We start from the raw sequence: 21,030 nt of genomic DNA on the forward strand, positions 1-21,030 counted from the left end.
ATAAAAATGATTGTAAATGCAGAGTCATTCACCTTGAATCATTAAAAGGAATGAATTGATTTTTTTTCCCACAAACATCAATTTTTGTGTTTAGAACCTCACAATTCCTCAGGTAAGCATCATTAAAACTTTACTGTGCAAACTGCCTAGGAACTAAAAACAAAACCAAATGGCACAACTGAACATAGTTCTTTGCCCTTCCTTGACTGACAGTTAGTTATCTGCCCGGTTAATAGATTGTGGGTCAGTGGCGAGTACCAGTCAATCCCAACGGGAGGCTTGACCTTTAGCAGAATTGTTCTGAGTTTTGCACTGGGATATAAAATCAGTAAAAGAACACTAACCTTTTTTGTTCCCTGGAGGAAAGAGGAAGAAAATAAAACAGAAGATTAGCTTTTGCAAAACACTTTAAAATAACATAGAAAATGTTGGACAAATGCAATGCTTTGAACTTCCAGCACCTTTCTTCCTCTAGTTTCTTCCTCACGATGTCTCTCCTCCATGCAGGCAGGCTGGCTAAACGAGCTGCTTCCTGTTCTTCCTGCACAGAGAAATTGAATTGATTAGCGTTTTTCTACCTGTTCAGAAGGGAGACTGTTCGGCCCATTGTCTCTGTCCCAACTCTTTGAAAGTGTGCTGCCATTTTAACCCTGCGTGCATTTACTTTTCTTTCCCAGCTGAAAGTGGTGGTCAAATTCCACTGCCCTTTCACCCAGCATACCCCAGGTCTTCATATTTTACAGCATCCTAAGAATATTCTCCCATTAATCCCAGTCATTTTTGAAACCCCCATGAATAGTTGTCTTCTATCTGCAAATAACTGATATGTCAGATGTTTAAACATTTTCTGTATTGACTCCCGTTCAGAAGGAAACCTTCCTCAGTTCATAATTACTATTTGACCCCATTGATCAATTAATAGAACATCTGTTTGGAAGATGATCATGTCAAAAAATCAGGGAACAACTTGCCTTTCTCCACCTTTGGAGTTTTGCACTGTGGTAATGTAGGAATCAAGGTACTGTAGTTAATGTACCCCCTATAAACTCCCAGTAACCACAACATGATTGATGACCAAGATTCCTTTATTGTCATGTAATAAAGACAATGTAATATTACATGAATTTGCTTTTGCCTGCTGTAAGGTGACAGATTTGCCATCGGCAAAAATTTCCTGAAGTGCCTCTTACAGTTGTAGAAAGAAAACCCAGTCTACTTATAGTCCCTGAGTATCCATGGATTTGCCTCCAGCGCTGCTGCATCCACACAGAGTCCCGTTCAAACCATCAGCAGCCCGAGCTTCAGATCCGAACCTCCAACACGATCAGGAAACCTTTGGCGCCCTCTCACATCCCGGTTCCAATACCTGGTACCTCGAGCCAATCTCCTGCAGCCCGTTGTGAATATCTCAACAGCAGACTGATGTGGTGGTTTAGTTGAGGGGTAAGTTGGTGGGGACCCTGGGACAACATTGCCTTGGAGTCTCTTCTGTGCACGTAAGAGGGTAGACTAGGTTTTGTTACATTGTCCCATCTGGAAAATGACACCATTGATACTCCTGAATGGAGCACTGAAACTTAGGGCTACATTTTGTGTTCAAGATTTTAACTCGAAACCACTCACAGAAACACAGCCAAACTCTAATCATTATCAAGGTTCCTTTTATTGTCACATAATACATTAAAAATGTAAATACTTTAACTTTTGTCTGGCATGAGCCTTGCCCAGCACCCCTATCAATAAAAGAAAGTAAAAGAGAGTCCCTTCAGAAAAGCTGAGTGTCCAGCGCTCCCACAAAGACCCCTGATCGATCCAGTGGCGACCTAAGCTCCAGAACCAAGCCTCTGACACAATCAGTGCCCGAGGCCCTTTGGGAGCTCTTCTTGCCCACAGTTCCCTCTCAGAACCTGGCTCTGATACCTGCAACATGAGAACTACCATGGGCTTTGGAATTGGGTGAGAAGAACTCCACACAAGTAATCATTTTGGGTGTGGCTGGTGGCAGAGTTAGGAAACTTATCTGGAAACACAAGTGCATCTTGAGAACACCACTCTTAACATTAATATTGGTACCAGAAATAACAAATACAATCACAGCAAACTTCAGTATGTTTCTCTGCGACACTGTTTTCACTGCTCCACTGCCCACCCACACTCCCTGTCCTGTCTTCTTTAATTTTAGTTCTAAGCACAACTTATTGACATGGAGAATGTACAGAGGAATGTCTTAAAACCTCATTCACATATTTGGTAAATATGTTTAGGACACATAATGTAATTTAATCAAATCCATTGTACCTTTCTTTCAGGCATGGATGAAAGCTAAGCTTCTGCAGTGTTTTTAATGACCTAATTAATAGGAGCACTAACCATCAATGAGGTTGTTCTGAAAGCTGAGACCTTGGTGATAAGCCATTGTCCTGTGAGTACCAACTGACTCAATCTCACACTGCAGTCGCCAGACTTGGACAGCTCCCCACTGCATTTTGATAGATCAACTGACAGTAAGATAAGATGGGTTTTCAATAATTAATTATTCCCCTGGGAATTGCAGCAATGTAAAAAAAACTCAAGTGACTGCCATGAGCAGCTTGGTCAAGGCCACATGAGAGGATAGTTTTATTTCAAAATGAAAGTTACAGCTCACGTTTACACCGGGTAAAGTGACAGATCACAGCAAAACATCCAGAAAACAATATGCTGTGGATCATGCGTTTGCCAAGAAAGAGTCGAAGAGGACTTTATAAGGGTTCATCCCGAGCAGGTGTAGCTCTGTGGGCTATTCCCAAGGATGCTCACTGAGGCAAACATCGACTGTCTCCAAAAGTTCATTAATGGTGAAAGATCCCTAGTGGTCTTCTAGTGCAAGTCAATGCTGCCCTCTGACATATTCCAAGGTGGAGAGACATACTGAAGGATGGAATGAAACTCAGTGCCATCACTCAGAAGATTAGTGGGGGAGAAGCTCAGTCTCGGATCTGAGGGGGAAGCACATCACTGATGGGAAGAATAAAGTTGAAACATTCATAGCATTAATGAAATGTCAGGTAATGTGCAGAACTACAAGATGCAATGAAGGAAGTCACTATTGTATTGATCATGAATAAAGTATATTTTGCAAGAACAAAATCGTCCCATTGAAGTAAAAAAATATATCAGGGCAACTATTTTGTTGCAAACAATTCCTGTCATAAATCATGAACAAAATTTATTGTTGCTTTGAATAACATCTTTTTAACTCTGATTATCTCTCTCCCTTAAAAAGATCATCTTCCAAACAAGGCATTCTCCCCAACTTTCTTATTTGGAAACAATCACATTAAGTTTTCTCCTCACATCTGTCTTTTTGAGCCAAGATCACAGACATGCACCATTTCTTGCCTGGTCATCCTTTCCCCTGGCTCTGGGAATTCGCAGGTGGTAACAGCAGGAACGCATTGGGTTCGATTTCCAGGTGTGGGTTGTTAGAAATAACTCTCCACCATAAATTTAGTATGCTCTCTCTTGGCCCAATCCCTCCCCAGAATTTGTAGCCCCTGGACCTGGCACATTGTTTATCTTTGGAGGCAGCTGCCTACAAAAGTGAAAAGAGCTCTGGGAATTTGAATGATCCAGATTAGATCATTCTTAGTACAGACTAAGAATCACACTTGGAGCATTCAGGGCTTCAGGAGTTGTGATGGAAGCAGATTTGATAGATGCATTTAAGGGGCTTTTAGACAGATGTCAGTGCTACAGAATTGCTCTGCAAAAGGAGGTGTAAGGCGCTCCTGCTATCTGATAGCCGACAGGTCACCCTTAGCCTCCCAATCAAGGTCACATGAATGAATGGTTTTTACAGGCAGATTCAACAAATTGGAATTTATGATCGTAAAACTAAAAACACTGGGCAGATGAATCTGCTGATCATGGCCAGGGTTACCCATACAGTATGGACACTGCAACTGAAGAAGACAACAGGATATCATTATTTTTCCCTTGAACGATCATGAACATGAAGCCTTCACTGAAGGAGAACAGTACAACTACAATTTGGAGGATTAGAGAGCATGAAAGATGGAGAGACATGATCGCCCATGCCGAATGGCAAGGCACCTGAATGAATGAGACATGTATGTATAGGTTGGGAAGTGAGAGACATGTATCATGTGGGAGCAGCAGAGTTTCATTTTAATTTTGGCATCATGTTTGGCACAGACATTATGAGCCAAAGGCCCTGTTCCTGTGCAGTACAATGTTCTATGGCAGAGTGGCATCAAAGATGTGAAAGATGCTATATAAATGATAGTTATCTTTGCTCTCCCAGGATTCTTCTTGATCTAATTGTTCTTTCTGTGAAAATGTTCATTCATTTTATTGAAGGTAAAGAGTCAAAAAAATGGAAAATATTGCAATTTTCTTATAATTCCTCCCTCCCAACATCAAAGTCTGGAAAGGGAGCCAGAACCTGTGAATCCAGCCTGCAGGTGTGTCAAGTGGGACTCTCTCACCTAACCCTAACCCTAACCCTCTGTCAAGGACAGAGACCTTGTCTTATACTCTGGGCCCGAGGTTCATTACTATGGGCAGAATGCAGGTTCGCAGAAGAGGCAGAGAACACACCAGCTCTTGCCAGAGAATCCAGAGTCCTTCCAGGATTGAAACAAACAGTAAATAAATTGTTCTTCGTCTCTGGAGGGAGTTATGTAAAGGTAACCAATCTGCTCCGAGATGAATCTTGGGAGGTTTCAAGGGCCTCAGTGGAATTCAAGCCTATTCCCAGGTGGTGACAGCAGAAAGGCAGTGAATTCTATTTTAGGTTAGCCTGGGAATCGGGCCAACCATGGCATTCTGAGGGAGGGAATTCAGCACACCCCTGAGTGCTAACAGTAGTGTGGGTTGTTAGAAAAAGCATTTATTGTGCCCAATCTCTCCCCAGGATTTGCAGCCCCTGGACCTTACACATTGTCAATCTTTGGAAGCAGCTGCCCACAAAAGCAACAAGGACCATCCATCGTCAGAGCATTGTGTAAACCAAGCCAGTTATTGAGGGAGTTATTGAGCCAGTTATTGGCAGCAGTGATGCTTTGACTCTCTGGTTGCCTGTACTAGAGTGAAGACTCCAAATAGTGAGTTTGACTCTGAACTGATTAACGTAATGAAATGAATGCAAGTGTTTGAGGGCATTGAGTGAGGACAAATGCAAACCAACTAATGATCTTCCCATTCTGTAACAACAGAACATCTTCAATGTAATGAAATAGTTTTCCTACATCAAGTGTTTTTGTACCTTTGTATCTAAACCCCACAAAACCTAACTAAAAACATAGTCCATACATCTTTATAAGGCTCAAAGTGATTTTTTTTTATTCCTCACTCGTACGTATTTGCTTTTGATCAAAGGGAATCTGCGTAAAATCAAGTTCAATCAGAGAAATTATACACTTAATCCTACACTTGACACACATTAACAATCCCAACTTTATATTTCCATATGTCATATTTTCATAAACTCAAACATAATACATATTTAAAATATTAATCAAAGGTCAACCTTGCAAATAAAGAGATCAAGATAAAGCAAACTTCATTGCAATTCAAAATACTTAACTCTGTTTAAAATCAGAATAAATTTACAGTCAAATTATGATTTGAAAGCAAATCTCTCCAGGGCAATCATTTGTCTCTCGCTGTTAGTGTAAGAACATTGTCCATTGGTTATCTTCACCTTGCACATTCAGCTCTATTCAATATAATGAAGAATGCCGAGAGCAGCCAACCAGAGACTAATATTGGATGCTGACAACCAAAGGCATTACTTTCTCTAAATCTCTTCGTTAAAATAAAAGCAAGCATGCAAAAAGGTACAACACAAGGCAGGCGCTGAATGCAAACACAGGAGGCTTCTCGTTTATTACTCCATTTACCCAGGGCTCTCCAATACAAACTTCAGCAATGGTGTCAGAAGTAAGGAGTGGACAAGCCAGGAGTGGGAAAGAAGCAAGGAGTGAAAAGCAGGGCCAAGGAACTTGTGAAGGAATATTCTTTCTGTGGGATCCGCTCTCACTGCTTCCCAGCTGTAAAAATTCTAAGACTTGTAGAGGAACATTGAGCATTTGCAAAGTGGTCTAATTTATGTTGCAATAGTTGCATTAATGCTCTTTTTACACTTTATTGGTTTCCTTTCCCTCAAAATTCTTCTCATCTCCACCCTCCCCCCCATGCTCCCCTCTCTTATGCAGGGACCAATTCTCCTTGTTTTGTAGGCTTTGACAAGTTGGTCGATTCCTGCAAGACATCGAAACGAGACAAGAATAAATAACTGCGCATCGTTTGTTTCTGACCTCATCTAGTTACCTGTTTGCAATCAAAGCAGATCAAAGAGAGGAAGGCAGTCCGAGACTCACAGTTTCACTATACCCATCTGTGAAGCCAAGTCATTGAGATAAACTGGAGAATTAGTTGGGTTGGTAATGGATTAGAACACCTGCAAAACTGGTTGCCTGGGAAATTCCAAACCAAGAACAAAGTGTATTTGTATGACAGTTTTAGGGTGTGATTTATGTTTCAGAGACAGAGGCTTTCTATACTTTTGGTGAAATCAAACCTTTATATTTTACCTCTGGTATTTGATTTATCCACACAATGTGAACTTCACTATATCTTTCATTTTGTGTCTTAGAATGGAGTTAAAATCACTGTCTGTTTATACTCAAAAGGAAAAACAAAAACTTTGTAACAGTTAGAATATATTTTTATAACTTAACTCAATGTAGCCAGGTAATCTGCTGCAAATCAATAAATAGTTGGAGATGGTGTGCCCTAAAGCATCTCATTCTTGGCCACTGATAATCGGATTGTTCCAGGACTAGCGTCACAGTCTCACAGTAAGGGATCAGTGATTCATGAGAAAGAGATTCTTTTAGCCAGAGCGTAGTAAAGCTCTGGTTTGCAGAAGCTGGGTTCCTGAGTAGATATTTAAATATTAAGGGTTACTGGAGTTAGTGAGGTTATTACAAGTCAGTGACTCTGATGTCTAAGATCACCTACATTTTCTTATATGGTGGAGCAGACATGGGGGACTGAATGGCCCTCTAGTTCCTGTCTTCAAACTGGTTCGAAGATAATCTCCAAACATTCCAGAGAATTTCTACCATTCATCTAATCTCCCATTCTTGAAAAATCACCTGCCCTTTACAAGTTACCTGGTGAGCTACCAGATTCAAGCCAAACCACTAATTTATCAGTTTAAATATCAAATAACTCTGCTTCTTTCTCCTTCCAGAATGAAAAACTTCGATCAATATATTGGCATATCTCTTTGTTACAGAATTCACCAAGTTCTGAGATGAGTTGAATGGACTGTTTTCTAGTTTTGCCTCTTTCCATCTGTTCATCTCCAGTGTTATCGCTGACTGGCAAACTGTTTGAATTACTCATGAACGACTCCTGTCGAGATACTTCTGCTGTCTTTATCTCTGTTGGCTTCTTCTCAGGAGTTGCCCCGTGCTGCTGAGTGCTAGCTGTCTCAAGTCTATCTCCAAAAAACCGATGCTTAATATCTTCAAACCCGTCGCTCCAATCTCGCTTTCCAGACTCGATCTCTTCCATAACCACTCTGTGAAATTTGCGAATCAGCTCCCATCGGTGACTACCCAGGTGGTCAAACATCTCATAGCAAAGGATGTGCCGAAATTTCCGTTCCGCCCGAGTCATGCTCATTTCCAGCAATTGGAAATACCCAAGCATGAAAAGATCAAGGCTCAAGGTGTTGTAATCAACAGGTGCACCATTAACATAAGGCAGGAAATGCTCTGGCCAATATATCATGTGATGTCGACTCAATCGTCTGATTTGTCGAGTTGGAACCTGGGAGATAATTGTCCTCCAATGGCCTATCAGCTTTCCAACCACTTGTCTCTGCTTCATGAAGTAGAGTAGCCGATCATCATCATTTCTTCCTTTCATCATTTCCGACTCTAACTCCAAAGTATTATACAAATCCCCTTTGTGGTGCTGAATGTCCTCAAAATCCTCTGTTAGAGCACTGGAAATATTTGACCTCATTTGGTGGTGCCGGAAAGATTCTATAAATGTCCATTTCTTCCAGTGTTCGAGGAAGAGGAACACAATTCGTTCCTTCCTCATGTCTATATACTGCTGCACATAACTGAGGTCTGTTTGAACAGGGAGACTTCTGGTTGTGAGGTCTTGACTGAATAAAGTCTCATCACATACAGTTAAACATTGGTCCACGTCATTCTTGAAAATATTTGTGGAACCAGAATACAACAATGGCACATGCACTGGGACAATTAATGGTTCTTCCACAATCCCTGACCCCTGCTTGCCTTGATACTGTTGTTGCACACTGCATTCTGACTCGGTGCTTTGAGATGCACTGGTACAAAAACTATGGGGGTCTTCCAGATTGGTTTCCATGCCATGAGGTCCAACAGGCAAAGATCGTTTCCTTTTGTAAACCCTGGGCTGTGTATCATTAGTCATTTTTGATTGCATATGTAGCTCGTAGTTTGCCTTTATATTTTTGACAGACACACCACATTGCAGGATTTCTTTCTGCACCTCCTCCCTCGTTGAACTGAACGACTGTGACCTTCCTATGTGCACATTTGTCTCTTTGACTGAAGCCTTGCGCTGGTCAGATGAAGGCATTGCATCAAAAATGTCGACCTCCTTCCCTCCTAAAGTGGCCAGCAAGATGGCCATACTTTTCAAGAGGATTGAAATCTTGCTGCACCAGGCAGGCAGGTCTTCAGCCTGGCCATGGACCTGCTTTGGGTTCACAGTGAAATGCTCGTGCGTTAATGCAGCAGACACGGGTAGCAGTTGCTGGAGCTCAAGCTCCAGGCGTTCCAGTTCCGTCTCCACTTTCTGGACCTTGTGCATGACTTGGAGATTTTCAATTTGCTTTTCTATACGGATTATATCGTCTTCTGTCATGAGTTCTCCAAATGGTCCCAGAATAGCATTGTGTGCATGGGAGTATCTCCACCCTTCGGGCTGGTAATAGTTACTGTCGTGAGACTACCTCAGGAGAAAACACAGGGGAAAAATATTTCTCTGAGCAAATGAGAGACCTAATTTCTCTTCCACTGATAACCTTCCACAGGGTTAGTGGTGCAACACTTTTATATCGGATTCTAGTTTGCATATTTAGTTTTTGTGAGTTAATTTACCTTTCAAATTATGTACAGTTCTTTGAACATTACGGTAGGTCAACTTATCTTTGTATTGAGTGAACTGATGCTCAGATTGCAATCTCATTCACTTTGAATTAATTTTCCAACAGCAGAACCAAACTTTGATACTCAACTGGTGATAAATGTTCCTTGCACCACTTACCATGTAAAACCATTGAAAGTTGCAGTACCCGTTTTGTATTCCTGTATTAATGTGCAACCATACTGTACTATTTTAATTTGGCAGGTGGCAAATAGAGCAAATTAATTCAAAGAATGCCAAAAGCTGAAGGAAATACATTCAAACAATGTGTATAAAGAAATGAGGGTCCATGAGGTGAATTTTAAATTCACTCCTTTTCAGAACAACACAATTTGAATTTAGGGCATTTCTTATTCTCACCTAGTCCCTTGTCATATTCAATTAACACCTTTTGTTGGTCTGGATTCCTCCCTTGTTTGAATTCTGAGACTCTCTGATAGATCCTGCTTTTGCCTTTTCTGAAGAAGGGCTCAGGCCTGAAACATCTGCAATATATCTTTGTCTCCTATAGATGGTGAAAAGACCGGCTGAGTTCCTCCAGTATCTCACTGTATTTACTAACATCAAAATGATAGATGCTATCATAGCCATTCCACCAAGAATCACCCAGAACTACTCTTGTTCGCAATAGGTCCTAAGGATGTTCCATCATAAATATCAGCGTTTTATAACTCACATAAAGACATGGAAGGATGAAATGCAGTCACAGTATTGGAATGCAATGTGTGGGTAATGACCTTTGGGGATTCAGAGGCAGAATTAAATAGTAGCTTATAAATCAGTTGGGACCTGTCGCTGAATCAACAATTCCTTCACCTAGTCCGTAAGCTTAACAGATTTGTAACAGGAGTTTTCAGAGTTGCCCGTCTGATAACGTTTCCAAGTATGGTTATAGAGCCTCATATGACCCTTCTTGTGGGCAAAAGGAAACACACAGATCTACATGTGATATTTCACTGCCTTCAGTCTCCCTTCGACGTAAGCCTAACAACACAAGTCCAATAAAAGCCCAGAACCTCCAGGATCCAGAAAGGTAGAATCAAAGCAAATCTGTTTCGCACCCATTATTCTGAAATGAGATCTCAGGAAATTGTCCATTTCTAATAGACAAAGCTCTGGGTATCCAGCCCAGAGTTTTAAACCTTAAAAGTAAATATAATATGGGTATTCAAACTGATGAGTAAGAAACTTGTGGACAGTCTTTTATGATATAAATCAAAGCAAATCTCATTGTGTTGCACCTTCCTATATCCTTTACATTTCTTCCTTTGTTTGCATTTCTCTCTTTTGTATGTATATCTTTCTCAAGTACAGTTTACACGACCGATAACTGCCAGGCCTACAGGAAAACGAACCTCAGGGTTGTACGTGATGTCATGACAATAAATTTGAACTTTTCCACTTTCTAGTTCTGTTTCATTGGTTAGTTTCATTTTTCACTGCATGTACTTGATTCTACTTGTGCCTGGGGCCTTCATAATCATGGAGGAACCACATAAGGAAGAGAAGGTTGAAAGGGCATTTGTACAACAATATAAAATGGATACTGCAGCTTTATTTCAACAACACTCCAAAGAGCATCAAACCATCAAACTCATGCAATGCCAACACACAAGGTATTTTTCAAATCATCAAGAAAACAAGTGCCTGAATATTACTTCGAGGCGGCGCTGTTGACGTAACGGTTAGCACAATGCCTCCACAGCGGCAGTGATCAGGACCAGATTGGGGTTCGAATTCCACACTGTAAGGAGTTGGTACATTCTCCCCGTGTCTGTGTGGGTTTGCTCCGGTCTCCTCCCACCGGGGATGTAGGTTAAAGGGGTGTAAATTTGGCGGCACTGACTCATGGGCCAAAATGGCCTGTTACTGCACTGAATATCTAAATTTATATATTTTTTTTAAATTACTCCTTGCACCTGGAAAGATAATATGAAGCAGACAATGAACAAGAGTGGAATGTAACCTGATCTGCACTTTCCCAGGCTCTCATCTGCTGCTTTGAAATCCCTGCCAAAAGCCTTAGAATTGTCAGGATTGACCTGTCTCCAAGAATTTAATCTGTGAGAAAAATCATCAAATATTTAATCTCCTTTTCTTTGCACTGTATTGTTTTGATGGATGTTAACATGCCAAAGTGGGACAAATTCACATGCAGCCTTGCTCTTTTACTTTTCTTTGAGCTACTTTCAATGAAATGCCAGTAAAATATAAAAGTAAGTTAAGGAGGAAAACTTCTGCTATAAGGGTGTTTAGAAACTCACAAGCCATGGCACAGCTAGTTACATACTGACATTGGAAAACTCGCTCACCGGAGTAGGGGGGGATGGTGGAGCCATACCTGGCATGAACCTCCTCCGTGCGTTGCGCTGTCACACTTCCCCCTCCCTCCAATGTAACAAAAACACGTGCTTATAGCACGTGGATGCGAAACCACGTGAAGCTAGTGCAGGTAATGCAATGATCCCATCAGGCATAGGGGCAGAATTAGTCCATGGCTTAAGTACTTTTCCTCTCCACCCACGCTCAGCATCATGGGGGTGGGCATTCGCAGATGAGTTTTTGTGCCCCCCACCCACCCGCACTAGTTTCACGTGGTTTTGTATCCACATGCTATAAGCACACGTGTTTGTTACGTTGGAGGGAGGGGGAAGGGTGACAGCGCAACGCACGGAGGAGGTTCATGCCAGGTATGGCTCCACCTACCCCGGTGAGTGAGTTGGTGTCCCCTGTGGTTACCCTAATGCCCCTCGATTAGACTCGTTCTGATGCCAAATCTGTCTCAACCCCACTCTCCTTTCTCCCCATAACCTTATCAATCAGGAATCCATCAACCTCTGCTTTAAAACTACCCAATGACATGGTCTCCATGGTCTCAGACAAACCATCCTCTGGCTGAAGAAATTTCTCCTCATCTCTGTTCTAAAGAGGGGTCCTTTAGTTCTAAACTCTCCCATGTTGGGAATGAAAACACAAATTCGATTTTTAAGGAGAGGTGAATTTTAGTGCAAGTTTCAGAGCTCCCCACCCATGAATATTTAACAGCACAAGGATCTTCTAGTTTAATGGCCCTGTTAGAAAAAACATAAAGAATCACTACACTCAGAGGGTGGTAAGACTGGAATTTTTGCCTGTAAGGTTGATGTGGGTAGCAAATCTCATGACAGTTTTCTGATCTGAAAATAAACCTTATTCACAATTAATTAAAAAAAAAGAATCACTAAGAAGGAACACAAATAATATTTCTACCTCATCTGAGTGATTGCGACCCTTCATCGAAACCTGGTCTCTTCAGCCAGTCTAACTGTTCAGGCCATCCTAACTTCCATCCCCAGTTTTGCTGCTACATCACTCCACCTCCCCTTCTTGCTTTCAGTTCTCAGCCATGTGGATGACTGTTCACTCTACAACTTGTATCCTCTCCTCCTCCGGTCCATCTATGCCCTTACCCACTGTGCAAGGCCAAACCAACAGCCAGAATTTCACCCGCACTTCCAACCATGCTCCCTAAGCTCTCTGACACCACTACAGCACTCTCGGCTCTCACCTGCAACGACACCCAAGCATTTATATTGCTCGTGCAGCCTTGGAATGTCCAAGGCATTTCAGAGAACAATGAATCTCAGCCACACATGCTGTTAGGGCAGTTTATTAAATACTTGGGCAAATACTTAGATATGGGGAGATGCTTACAGAAATTCAAAGCTGAATTCCTTTAGAGACAATTACATACAATTTGAGAAATAAATGTCCTATTTTTTTGAGAATTTGGAGCCTGTGTACACAAATTTTATGTATAAATATGTAGAAATGTTCTTTCAGCCTCTTAAGACCTGTCTCAACCATCTTCCTTAAAATAAAAATTATCATATAAAATCTGTTGAGTTCCAGTGTGTTGGGTGGAGGGGGGGGGGGGGGGGGGGGCGATACTCCGGGCAATTCATGATGCTTTGTTTCTTTCTCTTTTCCTTCTTTCTAAACTATATATAATTCTTTATATACATTTATATTATTCATTATGAGGGGGGAGGGAAGGGGAGGGTTTATAACCATCACGTAACGAATGAAAATTTCTTTAGACACTTATTTATTAATTACATGTAAATTACAGCATGGTTTTATGAAGGGAAAATCGTGTCTGACTAATCTTATTGAATTTTTTGAGGATGTAACTAGTAGAGTGGATAGGGGAGAACCAGTAGATGTGGTTTACCTGGATTTTCAGAAGGCTTTGGATAAGGTCCCACACAGGAGATTACTATACAAACTTAAGGCACACAGTATAAGGGATATGGTATTGAGGTGGATAGAGAATTGGTTGACAGATAGGAAGCAAAGAGTAGGAATAAACGGGTACTTTTCAGAATGGTAGTCAGTTACTAGTGGGGTACCACAGGGCTCAGTGCTAGGACCCCAGTTATTTACAATATATATTAATGATTTAGATGAGGAAATAGAAATCAGCATTTCCAAGTTTGCAGACGACACGAAGCTGGGTGGGATTGTAAGCTGTGTAGAGGCTGTTAAGAGGGTGCAGGGTGACTTGGACAGGTTGGGTGAGTGGGCAAATGCATGGCAGATGCAATATAATGTGGATAAATGTGTGGTTATCCACTTTGGAGGAAAGAATGGGAGGGCTGAGTACTATCTCAATGGTATCCAATTTTAGGAAAAGAGACCTGGGTGTCGCTGTGCATCGGTCATTAAAAGTGGGCAGGCAGGTGCAGCAAGCAGTAAAAAAGGTGAATGGTATGTTGGCGTTCATATCAAAAGGATTCGAGTTCAGGAGCAGAGAGGTATTGATGCAGTTGTGTAGGGCCTTGGTCAGACCTCACCTGGAGTATTGTATTCTGTTTTGGTCTCCTTATCTGAGGAAGGACATCATTGCCATGGAGAGAGTGCAGAAAAGGTTTACCAGATTGATACCAGGGATGGCGGGACTTTCATATCAACTAAGGCTAGAATGACTGGGCTTGTACTCGCTGGAGTTTAGATGATTAAGAGGAGATTTAATAGAAACGTTCAAAATTCTTAAGGGATTTGACAGGCTAGATGCAGGAAGATTGTTCCCAATGTTGAGCAAGTCTAGAACCAGGGGTCACAGTTTAAGGATAAAGGGGAAGTCCTCTAGGACTGAGATGAGGAAGAATTTTTTCACTCAGAGGGTGGTGAATTTATGGAATTCTCTGCCACAGGAAGTGATTGAGGCCAGTTCCATAGCTATATTTAAGAGCGAGTTAGATTTAATACTTGTGACTAGGGGGATCAGGGGGTATGGAGAGAGAGCTGGAACAGGGTACTGAGTGGATGATCAGCCATGATCAAAATGAATGGCGGTGCAGGCTTGAAGGGCCAAATGGCCTACTCCTACACCTATTTTCTATGTTTCTATTAATTTTTAAAAAAATAAAATATTCAAAATTAAACACACAAAGAGATACGTTAAAGGAGAAAAGTATGGGTGGAGGATTATGTATCTCATGGTGATCAATGACTTCCTGGAGAATTGAACTTGACCACTGATCTGGTTTGTTTAGCAGTTGATCAGCATTACATTAATCTGGGGATTGAAGATAAATGCTCCTTGTTACTTTCATTGGTTTCCCAATGAACACATACATGTGCCTGAGCACCTGCCACAGATGTAGGCCGATGCAACCCATTGGATTTACACACAATAATAAAACCATCATTCAGTCCTAGTGCTCAAACCCCCTTGCTATCCAGCACCTCTGAGAATTAGTAGATGCTGGATAACTGAAATTTCCAGTTGCTTGAAGCTGCCATTTGGTTTAATACTGCATAACAGGGTTTTACTGTATATCTAATTCAATGAACACCATGAGGAGGTAAAGGGATAAAATGTGAAAGAAAGTGCTCCAGAAAATCAAAACGGATCTGGATGAACGTGGAATAAGTTACAAATAATACATAAAATGCTGTTGTGCCAGCTTATCCTCACTGCAACCCTGGCCTCACCCTTTGACCTTCTTGACCCTCCCTACCCTTTCTCACCTGAAGCTAATTTGTTTTCTCTCTTTTCCCATTCTAATTCAATGTCTTTGGCCTGAATGTTTCCAGAATTTTCTGTCTTTAGTTCAGATTTCCGGTCTTTTGGGTTTTCAGGGAATGAACTGAAATGCTAATAGTTGGACAATAAAATCTTTGTCCACATTCAGTTTTTTTGTTTAATTGCTGGGGTGACATGTGACTTTCAAAATTTCTATCATTTCAGTTGATTTGGATCTCCCACCATCATACTAGCCCAGTGACAAGCCTACTGCCCAGCAACTGGTCGGAAAAAGGAATATGAATTAAAAACCTCAGGGCACTTTATCCTGCTAAAAGTGCCATACAAATGTAAGTTGTTATTGTTGTAGCTGAGTGCATTGTTTTCACTTCTGTTGCTTGCTGAGTTTCCACAAAAACATACTGTAGCTCAGGTGCTATCATTAATTAAATTAAGCAAAAACAGCTGGACCAACATCAGCGACCAAGCCAGCACCCAGGATGACCTGGTGCCATTCCCAAGGCTATTGTCTTCAATATCTGTTTTCATTCACATCATTTCCTTGATGATATCTAAGATAGGATTCAGATCAGGCTCATTCTCTCTGCTGGACTTCCTGAAGAGCTTCTGAGATGAAAGAGGATTTTATTTCGACGACTAAACCATTTTTTATACTAACTCTTTAAAGTATTTGCAAGCTTGTTGTTCAAGCCAATGAAATTTTGCAGTGAAGGCCATGAAGCACATGAACCAAAGAGGAAATTTGACCATTGCTTCTAAATGTGCGCTTATTTCTCATACTGGATATATCTCTGGCAAATAAAATAATTTTACCTTTACCAGAACTAGTTTCAAGTGCACAGGCATTTGTTTTAGTCTCCCAGTGGCCATTTTAATTCCCCATCCCATACTGACATGTCTGTCCATGGTCTCATGCACTGCCAGACAGAGACCACCCTCAAATTGGAGGAGCAACATCTCATCTTCCGACCAGGCCCCCTCCATTAATATCGACTTCTCTGGCTTTCGTTAAACCCTCCCCCACCTTCACTACTTCCCCGTCACCTTCCTCCACCTCTGTTTCTCTCCCTTTTCCGTGCCTCCTTTATTCTTACCTAGTCCCTATCATATCCATTTAACACCTTTTGTTGGTCTGGATTCCTTCCCCAGCCAGCACTGAGATTTCCTGCTTCTGGGCCATTCTTCTTATTCCCTATTCAGGCCCGAAATGTCAGCAATATATCTTTGTTTTTTTTTGATGCTGGAAAGGATAGCTGAGCTTCTCCCTGGTTTCTGTGTTTTTAGTCGCCATCCAATCTGATTATAGATCAGTGGTTTCAAAACCATTCAGAATGGGAACCTTTGTGAATCCCAGGTGCCCCCAGATAGATGTAAAGGTCTTAAGTCATATGCACTTATCCTGAGATTCTCTGCAAATGTTACTGCTCACCCTAGGATACCCTGTAAATGTTCATTCTCTCCCTGGGATCTCCTGCAGACGTTAACCCTCCCCCCAGGACCCCCTACTGACATTAACCCTCTTGCTGGGATCCCCTGCCGACATTATTTCAGATATTAGCGTATTTCTCAGAACCTTGGTAATAATTCCTGAAGAAATCCACAGCCACCTATCCATTGGATAAAGCATTTTCTACAAATACAGATCAACAAAGATAGCCTGATATAGGAGAAAAATTATGAAGGCAACTACAGTTGGACAAAAATCTGATGAAATCCCAGAGCTCCTTGTGCAAGCCCTCCAGACAGAAATCCTTTGCTCTGAAGCCAATGATCTTTCAGAAGAAATGATCACCCCAAAATACCTGTCAGGGCTACATTTCTAACTTGTTGTCAACTGCAGCAAGTAAGAATTATGGTGCATATGGACATTGTACAATGTTTCAGACAATATATTAATTGTTGTTGTCTCATAAATCTGGTATATTTCCTGACTTTCTGTGATTCTTTGCATTGGAAAATCTAAAGGGAATTAACTCTACCCAAAATAAAGAGCAGAATTAATGTGTAGCCCTGATGGTGCAGACTCAATGGGCTGAAGGGGTTGTTTCCACGTTGTGTTACCTGACACAAAGATTCTATCAATAACTATAAAATAATTTTCAATCCACACTTTACATGGACATGTTTTATAGATTGAACCTTGAGCGTTATCATGAATATAATTTGTGTACATTTAAAACGGAGTGTACCATGTGGTAACACTTGATCCATTTTTTTTAACCAGATAAAATGCGAGTTACTACCTTCAATAATGGACGTCTCGTTTCACAGCCCTATCATTTGTGCAAACAGCAATACAAAAGAACCTAAAACATTGCACATTTAATCTCTCTAACAAACATTTCTACAGCAATACAATCTGTTACCCGAGCAAACTACTATAATATTTATCCCTTTTGTAATGCAACCTTGTACATTGCATTCCACCAAAAGCTTCAAGACAAAACATATTTACATCACCCAAGAGTAAATTCAACTGGTAAAAATCAAAAACCTTTAGGTGCTGGAAATCTGAAATAAAAAACCAGAAACTGCTGGAAATGCTCAGCAGTTCAGGCAGCATCTGTGGAGAGAAAAAGGAGAGGGGGACAGCACAGTTGGAGTAATGGTCAGTGCAACATTGTTGCAGAGCCAGCGATTGGGACCTGGGTTCGAATCCTGTGCTGTCAGTATGCAGTTTGTACGTTCTCCCAGTGTCTGCGTGGGTTATCCCTGGGGGAGGGGGGGGGTCCAGTCTCCTCCCACTGTTTAAAATGTCCAAGGGGTTGTAGGTCAAGTGGATGTAATTGGGTGGCATGGGCTCGAGGGCCAAAAGGGCCTGTTACCATGCTGTATGTCTGAAATTTTTTTAAATAAACATATGAAAAGTTAATGTTTCAAGTCTGAGGAAGTAATGGTCTTTGACATGAAACCTTTACCTTTCTTTCAAGAGATGCTGCTTGACCTGTTGAGCTCTTTAGCATTCTCTGCTTTCACTAGCGTTCATCTGCCAAACACCACAAGATGCAGTTGTTGTCTACTGTTTCACCGGCAAGAAGTCATAATTACCAATCACAGGTAAGTCTATTTCCTTTGCAAATTGATGTCCTATAAATGCTGATGTGTTTGCTGCTCAAATTCCAGTAGATATTGCTTGGATTTTTTTTAGATTAAACTTAGTCCAGGTATACTTCAGTTTAATCAGCTTGAGGGTGGGAGTAAACACATTACTGTGTTAACTCCTGGGTTGTGTCAAGATAGAGTGGCTATCAAGGCTTTGTAATAGTCCCAAAGGATATTGTGAAAGCTGCTGAGAACTTTGTCTGTAATTTCTCACATTGCAAATCATGAAAGCAAAAAAAAAATCACATTCTTACATCTACTATATATCGACCAAGCGTTTTATTACACTTCTAACTTAGAAGCATTGTACGTTTTGATCAACACGTTAGATCCATCAGACCCTGAGGAATTTATTTTATTTGAATGATTTTTAAACATTGCTTTTGAGGTTAGTTTCCTAAACGATCCTTTTAGAAAGACACTATGTATGGCAGGGTTATGTCACAGAATTACAGCTGGTGCAATATATATCCTGAGAAAGCTGAATATCAATAATTTATAACTGGAACACAATGCAAGTAAATTCATCCTGAAATTTGTGAGGTTCATTTAACACAAGACATAAAATAGATAGTTGGGCTACAGTGGAGGCTATTGAGAGACAGGAAAATGATGTTGAGGCCAAGCTTCTTATTGCCATGATCTCATTGAATGATGGAACAGACTGGACCTAATAAACTCTCATCACAGACTAGTTAACGTGGTAGTATTTTCCTGAGTTTTGGACTTGGTTTGAGATCACAAGCCCCACAGATAATTTGCAGGGAACCTTGCAGGCAGGGTGAACACAGAATCACCGCTGCCATCAACAATGGAGACAGACCAAGGGCTATAAGAAAGAACTCATGGACGGGGCACACCATGTAGACTCTCAAACAAGTTGCAGGTTGGTATTACAAGCAGAATCTACAATCGAGAGATTGGAAATATAGCACTCAGGAAGGATGTGATTGCCCAAGTTCATTCTATGCTGAATGAGCAGTAAGCAGAAATCAGATCCATTGGACGTGTGCTGGATCTGTGGAAAAAGCTAATCCAATTTTTGACTTGCTCTTATTCAATCGCCCTGCAATTTTCACATTTATCCTTTTTTCATGAATTACCTTTGATTCTTTTACCACCTTTCAAAGGTATCAGATTTGGGAGAATCGTCTTCCCACAAAGAGAGTTGCAAAGATGCATAGATCAATTTACAGAAATGCTGGAGGAACTCAGCAGGTCTCGCAGCATCCAGAGGAGGTAAGTCCCCCTCCTGCTTCCGTCTCTTAAATTCTTAAAGTTTGATATTTCAGATGTCTCATCACTGAAATATTACTCAATACAAAGCATTCCAATTTGTAATCGCAACCAGTTATGCCAAGCAAGCTTCAACAAACCGATTCTCCCTAGATACCCTTACGGTGCATACATTTATGGTCAGTCCAGATGATAGTTTGCAAATAATATGAAGTTTTTTTTATTTATTGCATTAGCTAGAAAGCAAAATGACGCACATTTGGACTTCTGTGGCAATTATACTGATTAAATTGGAGAAGGATTGTGGTAGAGAAGTGTTATAATTCCACTAAGAAGCCATCTTGTAAATAAATCTGTAGAATAAGAACAGTTCATTGGGCCACAATTTCCTGTAAAGCTTTGGTAAAACGATAGTGTGTGGGGGAGGATTGTGTCAGCTCTAAAGAAGAAGTTTTGCATGACTGGCTGATTTTGGTTTTACCCTGAACCATCATTAGATGTAAATGTCCTGAGTATTATTGATTTATTTGTTTTGGGATTTTGTTTTCCAACTGAGGTATTCATAACCTCACCTAATAAACTCTCTTCACAGACTAGTTAACGTGGTAGTATTTTCCTGAGTTTTGGACTTGGTTTGGGATCACAAACCCCACAGATAATTTGCGGGGAACCTTGCAGACAGGGTGAACACAGAATCACCTCTGCCATCAACAACGGAGACAGACCAAGGGCTATAAGAAAGAACTCATGGATGGGGCACACCATGTAGACTCTCAAACAAGTCGCAGGTTGGTATTACAAGCAGAATCTAAAATCGAGAGATTGGAAATATAGCACTCAGGAAGGATGTGATTGCCCAAGTTCATTCTATGCTGAACGAGCAGTAAGCAGAAATCAGATCCATTGGAAGTGTGCTGGATCTGTGGAAAAAGCTAATCACTTGCACTGCAATTTTCACATTTATCCTTTTGTTCATGAATTACCTTTGATTCTTTTACCACCTTTCAAAGGTATCAGATTTGGGAGAATCGTCTTCCCACAAAGAGAGTTGCAAAGATGCATAGATCAACTTACAGAAATGCTGGAGGAGCTCAGCAGGTCTCACAGCGTCCAGAGGAGATAAGTATACATTAACAATGTTTCAGCCCGAGCCTGTCTTCAAGGTTGAACCTTGAAGAAGGGCTCAGGCCCGAAATGTCAGTAATATACCTTTACCTCCTATGGACTATATGAGACTGGCTGAGATCCTCCAGCATTTCTGTGCTTTTATTACAATAACAGCATCTGCAGACTTTCGTGTTTCACTGCAGAGATTAATTCCAGGGTAAGTGCTTCTGTCTGAAGTAGTGGCAATGTTAATTTGGACTGAAATAAAGGAGTGGGCAGCACGGTTAGTGTAATGCTATTGCAGCACCAGAGACCTGGATTTGAATCCG

At 41.1% G+C, this 21,030-nt stretch overlaps 2 protein-coding genes and 1 long non-coding RNA gene across 4 annotated transcripts in view; 1 reads left to right on the forward strand and 2 right to left on the reverse strand.

Annotated features, from left to right (window-relative positions):
* Positions 1-21,030, reverse strand: part of espn (espin) — a 116,022-nt gene that overhangs the window by 2,756 nt on the left and 92,236 nt on the right. For both annotated transcript variants that reach the window (XM_069918503.1, XM_069918502.1), the window contains 2 exons: positions 462-541; positions 345-356 (listed from right to left, as the gene is read on the reverse strand). In XM_069918503.1, coding sequence (XP_069774604.1) covers positions 345-356; positions 462-541 — 92 coding nt within the window. The remainder of the gene's footprint in view (positions 1-344; positions 357-461; positions 542-21,030) is intronic.
* Positions 1,188-19,592, forward strand: LOC138754350 (uncharacterized). Its single transcript, XR_011351685.1, has 4 exons — positions 1,188-1,443; positions 15,461-15,585; positions 18,187-18,313; positions 19,489-19,592. It is a non-coding gene; the product is annotated as an uncharacterized lncRNA (long non-coding RNA).
* Positions 7,228-11,564, reverse strand: LOC138752215 (espin-like protein). Its single transcript, XM_069915203.1, has 4 exons — positions 11,538-11,564; positions 11,136-11,267; positions 7,404-9,027; positions 7,228-7,322 (listed from the first exon to the last, which is right to left on the reverse strand). Exons 1-4 carry the CDS (start codon positions 11,562-11,564, stop codon positions 7,228-7,230), a joined length of 1,878 nt encoding a protein of 625 aa, XP_069771304.1.

The sequence above is a fragment of the Narcine bancroftii genome, chromosome 2 (assembly GCF_036971445.1).
Source record: "Narcine bancroftii isolate sNarBan1 chromosome 2, sNarBan1.hap1, whole genome shotgun sequence".
Lineage (NCBI taxonomy): Eukaryota > Metazoa > Chordata > Chondrichthyes > Torpediniformes > Narcinidae > Narcine > Narcine bancroftii.